General features: G+C 34.1%; 1 protein-coding gene across 1 annotated transcript in view; it reads left to right on the top strand.

The window, feature by feature from the left end:
• LOC104083703 (zinc finger MYM-type protein 2-like) overlaps positions 1-8496 on the top strand; it is a 15492-nt gene extending 6996 nt beyond the window's left edge. The window contains exons 2-5 of the mRNA XM_009587313.1: positions 1636-1921; positions 5519-5684; positions 6570-6782; positions 8005-8496. Coding sequence (XP_009585608.1) covers positions 1636-1921; positions 5519-5684; positions 6570-6782; positions 8005-8043 — 704 coding nt within the window. The 3' untranslated portion in view covers positions 8044-8496. The remainder of the gene's footprint in view (positions 1-1635; positions 1922-5518; positions 5685-6569; positions 6783-8004) is intronic.
• Positions 8497-10107: the final 1611 nt, after the last annotated feature.

The raw sequence follows: 10107 nt of genomic DNA, 5'->3' as shown, positions 1-10107 counted from the left end.
GAGTGCCTTCTATTTAATGAATTATTATGGACCAAGATAATGTCCCTTAAGAATAAGGTATGGGCAGTTGCTGAAGTCTATAGGTTAAGGTTTTTGTTATCTGAAGTTACAGAACTTAAAATCATCTTTCTTATATTTGGTTGTTAATACTAGTTGTAATAACACTCCAGGAATACACTGAGTTACTGCAGTAAGACATGCAAGGCTTTAGAATTTTTATTTAGTTAGAGTAAATGCTGTGTTTACTCGTTATTTGAAAGTAGTAGCACAAGTACTACCAAATACAGTAATATTTATGCAGGTATTTACTATTCAGTAAATAACAATGAAGTACTGTTCTAGATGCTTGGAATAAAAAGCTTGAAAGGTAAGTCCCAAGTGCTGTGACAATATTTGGGATAGCTGACACATACTATTGAAAATGTGTGTAAATGTTTTTTATAGAGGGAAGAAGTTCTTATTCAGGTTTTAATTCATGCTTAAGTAATGTGTCATTTTTTGCATTCTTCAGAAGCTCAACATTCCTAAATTCTGGCGATGATTATTTAAAATGAAAGCTTAAATTCCAGAGAAAAGCCTAGAAATTACATTTTATAGGGGGATTTTTTTTTCCCCCCAGAACTACATATTCTGCTCCAAACCAAGATACCGAGCATGTGATTTAACAGAGCATGTGATCTTTCTGGATGTATTTCTGTTGGAGAAAAAGTTTTGCTTAAGTTCTTGTTATGCACGTTACTCTGTAGCATGTTATGCTACAAAAGATTGGGTAAAGATGACTTCATTCCATAGTAGTCTGTTGTTCAAAAATAAGATGGAAGACTAGTGGAGCCTGGAACACAGGGACTTGGATTTGTGTACTGCCAGAACTTAATGAAATACTATTTTCTAGGTTCATTGATTTCTACTGAGGAAGACTTGGAACTCCCATGACTTTGCCAGTTTGCACATTAAATGGTATTCATTGCACTGAAAAGATTATTGAGAAAAACAGGAACACTTACAGTAATCAATCACATAAATGCAGATCCCAGATGTGGAGCCACTGTGCTTTGCTCTAACTGCAGTATAGTTCTCTGGCTGCAGGCTGGACTAGGAAACTAGGATGGGGAACCCCAGCTCTAGGGTTTATCACTGAGGCCAGACACATGAATTTTTACAGATGCTTGTTAAAGCTTTACAACAGAATAACTAATCAAAATCTAAGATTTCACGTTCTTATAAATTTGCAGAGTTTATATCTCAAACCTTAGTTTAGAAATTCCTTGTTCTTTGTTGGTCTCTCTTTTTTTTTTCTTGCAGTTGGTAATTGCAGTTTTCTTTGTTTGGAGATAAAATTGCCAGTTTGCAAACCCAGTGCAAGTGAATTGAGGTCTGCAAAACCTGTCACTAGATTTAGGATGGGGCCATCCTGAAATCTGTTCATGTTCTGAAGCTTTGTAAGAATGGAGAATGGTATCACCAAACAGCATTTTACTTTAAACCTGAATTTCTAAAATTTCATCTTTCTTCTGTTAATTGTCAGTTCCAACAGAAAAAATATTTTATGATTATGTATCTGTGGATATTATTCTCTATATATGTACATGTCTGTTCACTTACTTTTATGTATATATGTTTGCTTTTGTCTTGAAGATTCTTGGATATCCCAGTCAGCTTCCTTCCCCAGGAATCAGAAGCAACCAGGTGTGGATTCCTTGTCACCTGTGGCATCACTTCCTAAACAGATTTTCCAGCCTTCTGCCCAGCAGCAGCCTTCTAAACAGGTTAAAGTCACATGCGCAAACTGCAAAAAGCCTTTACAAAAGGGACAGACTGCGTATCAGCGAAAAGGATCAGCTCACCTTTTTTGTTCTACCACCTGCCTCTCATCATTCTCACACAAACCCACTCCAAAGAAGCTTTGTGTTATGTGCAGAAAGTAAGGGATTTTTAAATTTTGTTCCATATTAGCAGCTAAATCCAGTAATACTTTAGATTCTCATGCATGTATGAGAATTGCTCCATTAATGATACAAAATCTGACTATACAAGTACTTTTTATAGTGTCACTGTGATGTTGTATGGAAATGTTGAATTCACTGTGTCTGCTATAACAAAATAAAAAGTCTACCAGCTTTTGAATTTGGAGTATGGCAGATTGTTTCTATGAAAGCCAATACACTAAAAATTACTGATTTTTTTTTTTTTTTTTTTTAAAGACAAGGTGCCCAAGTTATAATATATCCTGTGTCAAGATACATTCTTTATATCTAAAGTCCTTTATGAAAAAAAGTGGACCTTGTGTTGTATAGAAAGCATGCATTTTGATAGATGAAGATATAAAATCAAGAGGCTTTAAAAGGAGGAGAAACTGATACTTGCAAGAAGCTGGAAGAAATTTGGGAGCTCTTCTACTGTTGGCAGTGTGGGGAGAGGAGAAGCCTTAGACTTTCCCCATAGCGAGGGGCAACTATGGCAACTTTTGAATCTAAAGATACCTTAAGTGAGCAGTACAGAGCGAGTGAGAAGCATACCTAGAAGTGGCTTATTCTGTATTATTGGTTAGGTTTGACTTGTAATTTTTCAGTATTTCCCAAACTTAAAATTGCCAAAGAGAAGTCTTTCATAATTGTACTGTTGTAGTGTTAGGTGTACAAAATAGCTGTACTATCTTTTTCTTTCAGTGTACCGATTACTGAGATACTTGTACTTTTTCATTTTTTTTTCAGTAAAGTCTCAATCCAGTACACCCTGCAGTCACACTGGTTAAATGATGAATTCTTGCTGAAATAAAGAAGGCTTTTAGTAAAGACTGCCTTTGTTAATGTATGTTTTGGTGAGGTGGTCTTTGCTTAATCACAGATTTAAACTAGTGAAAAAGTTTTACTTCAGTGTGCAGTGTGGTGGATTAATGGCTTGTATTCAGATGTAAGCTACTAATCTGAGTATCTTTTTCTTTTTTTTCCCCTTGAAACTCAGTAAAAATAAACTATAGAAAGTATTGATATCCTGTGTATTCATACCTTGGTACACTGAAAACCTAGCCGATTTAACATATTTTAGCTTTTTTTAAATACATGTAAAAGCTCAAATTCTCTCAACCCTTGCCTTTACAGAGCTAGTTAAAAGCACTCTGTACTCTTTATGTTGGCTTGTACATGTTCATACACTACTTTTTTTTTAGAAGTAATCTGGTGACTACCATATTCAGCTAGCTGTATTATATATAAAGGTGAAGATTAGACTAATCTTTTTATTTCTGACTGAAATCTTCAAAATTCATGGCTAAATATGTGCTCCCTTGCAAATTTGAAGATATTTATCTGTCTATTGTAAGAGGCTATGTATAAAACTGCCCTAAATGAAAAGGCTTTATTTTTGAATGATGAGGAAAACACCTTATTTCTGGCTTTTGGGGTTACTTAAAATAGTTTGTTTAGTGTATTTGATTTCTAGAGAACCTCTGTGAAGTCACCTTTGACAACTTTTGAGGTGGTGTTGGTCTTCACTCTTCCACTAGTATGCAGTTGCTTACTCAATCACAGTTAAATAGAAGGCAGTATATGCATGAAAGTGTTCCTCTGCAGCATGGCTTCGTTGTGAAGCCCAATCTTATCCAGCCTTTTTTGCTTTTTTGCCAAATTTTTGCTACCTGGTGGTAGCAAAAAAAGTACTCTTTGCTGTGTACTTGCTTCTGTGTTCTTTTCCTACTAAAGCAGACATAATATTGTCAGATTGCACTTCAGTGAAAGGATAAGTGAACTTTAGCAAGATCCAGGAATGTAGGTTGGATAGATGATAATAGTTGATATGTCATAGGTCAGACTTTCAGAGATAATGCTCAGATTTATCTTTAAATAGGTAGATTAAGTGGAAAAAGTGAAGCCTATGATAACTTAAAAAAAAAAAATTGTATAACCCCATCTGAAAAGTAAGAATTCTTACTTATTTAATTGTAAAACACTTTTCTAGCACTCTTCTAAACCTTTGTAAGTACATAAATAGCGGAGGAATTAGTATAAGAAGGAAAGTATAGGAAATACCTGGCATTCTCCTTAGTGTTTATAATTTTTATTGACTTGTGTTACTCTTTTTGACTTTGCAGTTGTGTCCTTTGATACAAGTTAATATGTCCTTTGATACAAGTTAATAGTGTTATAAATCCTGGTGGAATCCAGCCAGAAACTGTAAGCTCCTCGGGGCAGGAGCTCTGGCTTTGTTTTGTAGAACAGAAATGATAACACTCCCCAACACAAATCCTTACTAGCTTGCCAAAGGGCAAGCCAAAATCTGCTGACTTTCCTTTGATGGAGGAAGGCAGGCTTCCAAGTGTTAATATCCAGGGGCGGTACAAGTTTATTTTCCAGGGAGTCTGTCTAGGGAAGCATGCAGTGTTTTTCCAGTGTTCTCCACTCATCCAGTTTTAGGGCTCCTACGTATGAGTGTCTGTGGCGTGTCTCTTCCAACTAGTGATCCATCGTGATGTCAATAGAGATCCAGACATGCCCAATCAATTTTTTTATTTTCTGCCCAATAGCATTTGCTGTATGTCAGTAATAGGTTTTTTTACTTAGAGGGCAGAGGAGGAGGTTTTTATCTTCTCCTTGCTTCTTCTGATTTATGGTATGTGATAGTTTGGGATTAAGAGTGAAACTACCTTAGAAATGACCTTAGAAGTTTGAGAGACCTGATTACAAAGGTGCACTGGCAAGCATGGTGTTAGTGACTTTGCTAAGTTTGCAGCATGTGCAGCATACAATCAAGGAAGTCTAGAATTAACTTCAGTGAAAAACAGTGTATGTCAGTTTGGTTAGAAGGAGGTTTGTTCTATTTCAAATTAATTTTATTGATGGTTGCTTGTCTAGTTTAATGCATTAAATGGGTGCAGTTTCATGGGCAACTGCATGAACCGTTCAGGTGCTTTGGAACTTTAAAGTAATGATGGAATTAACTTTTTTTCAAATTTCAAACTATAAAACTACGCAAGTTTGTGATAGAGTTTTAAGCTTTTTGGTTATAAGTATATGAAAACTATCTTCTTCCCTCATCCTATCTGGAGATTAATACTGGAAATGGTGGAGTTATATACAAAAAAAGATGGTATCTTGCCTTTTATTATAAATCTGAATTTTTCGTATGAAACTTAAGTGCAGCTTTTGTTTAAAGTTGCAAAAGGGCTAGTTTAAATTTGCTGTGTTAATTTTTTGTATAAGATTGAGTTTGCCACAGCTGCTACCTAATGGTGCATTAATGTCACTTAGTTCTAGAATAATATAATGGGAAAAATATAAATCCAGTCCAAACAAAAGAATAGTTTTTTACACAGGAAAGACATTGTACTTGCAGTACTTGCAGTAGTTGTAAAAATATTATTAAACTTAATGTTTGACATGTGACTAACAACTGTACACCCACAAAACTGGATTGAAATGTAAGCATTAAAAGGAAGGATGAATCTTACAAGATATAAAGTGTTCTTGTTTAATACATATATATATTTATACACAAGCACACTAGAGGTTTTTTTGTCTTTCAGAGATATAACAACAATGAAAGGTACCATTGTTGCTCAAGTTGATTCAAGTGAGTCTTTCCAGGAGTTTTGCAGTACATCATGTTTATCCTTCTATGAAGATAAACAGAATCCCTCGAAAGGAGTTTTGAATAAATCAAGATGCACTATCTGTGGTAAACTAACTGAGGTCTGGTTGACTGTTGTTTTTTCTTCTCTTATCTTTCTCAGTAATGACAATACTAATAACTTACATTCTGAAATAAGAGAACTGAAAATAAGGAAATTTAAAATATGATTCAGTGTTTTCATATGCAGTGAGATACTAAGATTGCAGACTTAATATTCATGAAGAGCAACTGAAGGAAGAAAGAATTCAGAGGTTAATACTTGATTTTTGTTTCAGAAACTTGAAGTGCCTTCTGCTGATATCTTGTAGCTACTGTCAACAATTCTATTAGGCATAGAATCTTGTAATTATAACCCAGATCTCCCACATAGAAGAATTGCTGTTGAAAAACATCAAGATTTAATGTATTATTTACTTTATTTTTACTGTGTATTTTGAAAGATTATGCAAATGTTTTTAGAGATATGTAGCATATACGTAATTTTAAATTCTCATTAAGGTATTAATTTACTCTTGATGCCATTACTGGGCCCACCATAGTTCATTCAGGCTACGACTTTACACAGCATATGTGTCTGGCCAGTCTTTATATGCCATATTGTTAGCCTGCAAATTGAGTATTTTATAAAATTCTGTAAATTGACCTTCTGCTCTAATATGCAATTATTACATCCTTCCCTGTGATCTTTGCTTCTAGGCTACAAGAACAAACAGGTCCAAGATTTTTTCTAGAACTTTGGAGACAACAGAAACACCAATTTCTGTTTCTGATTTTCATGGTCACTTCAGTCATCTTTGTCCTTAAATAGTGAGCTAGTATAATCTGGTTTTAGTTATTATACTTGAATGTTAGACTTTTGGCTTGTCTAGTAATTTCAGGCAACTTTATGGTTGTATGGTGATAGAATACCCTTTTTTTTTTTTTTTTTTTTTTTTTTTTTTTAGATTCGTCATGAAGTTAGCTTTAAAAATATGACTCATAAGCTGTGCAGTGACCATTGCTTCAATAGGTACAGGATGGCAAATGGTTTAGTCATGAATTGCTGTGAGCATTGCGGGGAGTATTTGCCCAGTAAAGGAGCTGGAAACAATATTCTTACTATTGATGGCCAGCAGAAAAGATTCTGTTGTCAGAACTGCGTTGGTGAATACAAGCAGGTAATTACTTCTTTACCTATAAATTAAAATTAAATAAACATTAATACTCCTTAAATTTATCCTGTTATTCATAACTTGGTTTTACTTCTCATTAGAGTCTTAAGTAATAAAGACTTCTAAAAATGAAATTAATTCCAGTGAGGGCAGACTTGTCAGAATCGACCTTTTATTACTGGCTTTTTTTGATATTGCTGTAATAGCAATACCTATTTGTTATTAATGAAAATACCATTAAAATTAAACTGTCTGTTAATAATTTCTATTTCTTTCTAATTTGTGTATAACTTACGAGTATATTAATAGCAATCCCAAGACACAAGCTTACTGGTCCTTAAGTGGTGTTCTTTTTTAGATATAAAAGCTCGCTTGTATGCAATTGAAACATTCAAAAATGTACAGAGCATACAGATTGGACATTGCTGTGAGAATGCTCTAACTGATTATACATTGGCTATGTACTGGTACTATGTCTAATCTCCTTCACTGTACAGCATAGGATTTCAAAATTTATTGTTACTTTCATCCTTCCACATGTTAAATTTTGTGCTTTTATTTTCTTTACTTGGTTTGGGTTTTATTTATTCTTAAAACAGTTAAGATAGAAATAATTGTTGTGGTTAAAAATAATTCCAAATCAAGAAATCTGATGCTGATGTCTTTTACATATTACAGAGCCAGCTTAGCTCTGAACCATTGCTAATGCTGGCTGGAAGCTTTAAATGTTAATCACAGTATTTACGGTATAATAGCATAGCTCTGAAATATTAAATATTTTGGGGGAGGATATGCAATTTGGAGATTTTTTTTTTTTTTTCCTTGGATTTTTTTGTTTGGTACATTCTGCTCTGAGTTTGTAGAGGTAGTGTTATGAAATATGAAAGTACTATTTTACTAGCAAGAAATTTCTTTATCTGATTTTGAAGTTCACACTTGAATATGTGAGTGGCCCCAGTGCTGCACATTGCTTTGGGTTCTTTCTTCATCTCTTTCCATTTTTAAGAAACCAATGATCCAAGAGAAAAGGGAGTGCAGTGCTGAATGTTTTTAAGTTCTTTAAAGTTGCATCATGTGTGTTTGTATTTTCTCTTTGGACATTCAGTTTTGAAACTTTTTGGGATGGCTGTTCTTGTGTATATGCAATGTGCAAACAGCAAATCTGGAAACGTGCATATGTAAACAGCGTAACTGAAAACGTAACATAAGCGTTATTCTTTTGTCACAGCTATACCAAAAGGGACAGGATAGGTTTCCAAGATACTAAAAACATAGTCATGCCCAGAAGCCATGGAAAGACTTGAAGAAACGTTGAATACTGTCTCTGGAAGAAACAAAAAGGCATGAGATTAACTTTGAACTTGAGACATTCCCACACAACCAGTATAACATGCACTGCACATGGAATTATGAAATGAACGTGGAATTTTGAGAGGTCGAATGATAAATCTGTATTTAACTCTCATTACAGACTGTACTCTATTTGTTCAGATATTTTTGTATTTTGTGTTTAGATATGTATTTGAGAATGAGAAGGATATGGTAGCAAGTTGTATGTTCTGGTTTGATTTTGGATGGAGGAGCAGTTTGCAGTACCAGGAATCTTCACAAGTGGTGTCGGGTATTGTGCATTAACGTGAGGATCCTTAAGAGAACCTTTAAAATTGAGACGCATTGTTTTGGTGCATTCAGTTCTGACAGCAGACTTTATTCAAGCAAGTTCTTAAATCTTTTGTGGAAATATTTGGTACTGGGCAACTGTAATAGGCTATGAGAAGCTTAATTCTAGTGCTCATGTGCATCTGGTTTGGAGTGGTGATTAAGTGTAATTCTTAACTGGTAGGTTTCAAATGTTCCTGGCGTGTGGGGGTTTTGGGGTATTTTTGATATTAAGAGAAACTCAAACTATAAAATTAGGAGTTTTTAGTGTATGTTCTTGTAGGTGCCAAAGTTGCTCAGGACATGATTATTTGAGAATATTTAGTTGTCTAGCAGGATTTATTTAGGTTTGAACTTCCATTTGCATTAAGGTTTTTTGAACTGAATGTATTCAAGGAATTCTGTTTTTATAAAAGGAATTTAGACTTTGGAAAATGTCACTGACAACTCATTGGGCCACAATTGGTAAATTGTAGGTTGCTTTATTCAGTCGTAACAATGTTTTCTTGGAAATTTTTTATTGGATCTTGCTTTTAAAGGAAAACCGGTGAAGGAGAGAATATGGGAGAGTCACTATGACGTACTGAAATAAACTCAATGGAATAAATAATATAGGAAAAGTTGATGTATCATTGATTACAGCATTGTGTTGTACAACTGATTATCATGTGTCACATAACAGTTTTAGCAAATGTTTTCTTACAAACAGTTGTAAAATACATAGGTCTTACTGGTTTGAGCTTTGTATTAAGCAGTTTATAATGTAAATGTCATACACCTATCAATATGCTATACATTTGTAGTCGTAATAAATGAAAACTGATTCTTATTACTTGTACCTATCTATATAATTCATCCCTATTTTTTTTAATAAATATTACACTGATTTGAACAATTAATTTTCAATAACTTATCATGGACATTTTTTCTTCTTGGAATGAAAAAATTAAAATTGTGGGTAATAAAAATTACTGTGGCTTTCGGAATGGCCACTGAGTGCAAATAATCCATCAGCTACAAAGGGTTTCTTTCCTCTCCTTTAGACTGTTGGTGGGAGTAAGAAACAGTTTAATTCCTGGGATGGGGAGTAGGTTTTTTCTGAAGTGCCTAAGTCATCTTTCAATGTGATGGATGCATGTAGCTTTCCATGTACCAGTTTCAGAATCTGCTTTAAAATGAAGACACAAATACTCTTGAATATTGCATCCTGTGTTTTGCTTTTCTGAGGGGTGATGGCTGTTCTTTCTTACCTAAAACTGAAGTAATTACAGAGCTTAGGTTTCTTTCATATTAAAAAAGCTATGAAAAATAAATAGATTAATAAATTGTGTAAGAATTAAAAACAAAAAATTAAATAGACGTAACCTAAATAATGCTCACTGTGGTTATATGCAAAAGCATGTTAATTTCCTAATGGCACAACAGCCATTCATGAAGACAGCTAAGTGCAAGTCAAGCTTTTTTAGAAAAGGGAAAACAGTGATAAAATCCTTCCTCCAAAAATGAAATCACTGTGTCAATTTAGGTAAGATGTCAAAACAAAACCCTTATTGGAAGTGGTTATTTTTTTTAAACCTGAAGATGACTACTACTTCTAGATCATAAATTCTTTACCTGTTGCACTGAGGTTCAAACTCTTCACATGTAGAGGGGCAAAAGGGACTTAAAGAAT

The sequence above is a fragment of the Fulmarus glacialis genome, unplaced genomic scaffold, assembly GCF_000690835.1.
Source record: "Fulmarus glacialis isolate BGI_N327 unplaced genomic scaffold, ASM69083v1 scaffold1320, whole genome shotgun sequence".
Classification (NCBI taxonomy): Eukaryota; Metazoa; Chordata; class Aves; order Procellariiformes; family Procellariidae; genus Fulmarus; species Fulmarus glacialis.
The sequence above is the reverse complement of the archived record's forward strand: the minus strand, read 5'-3'. Positions and strand labels throughout refer to the sequence as shown.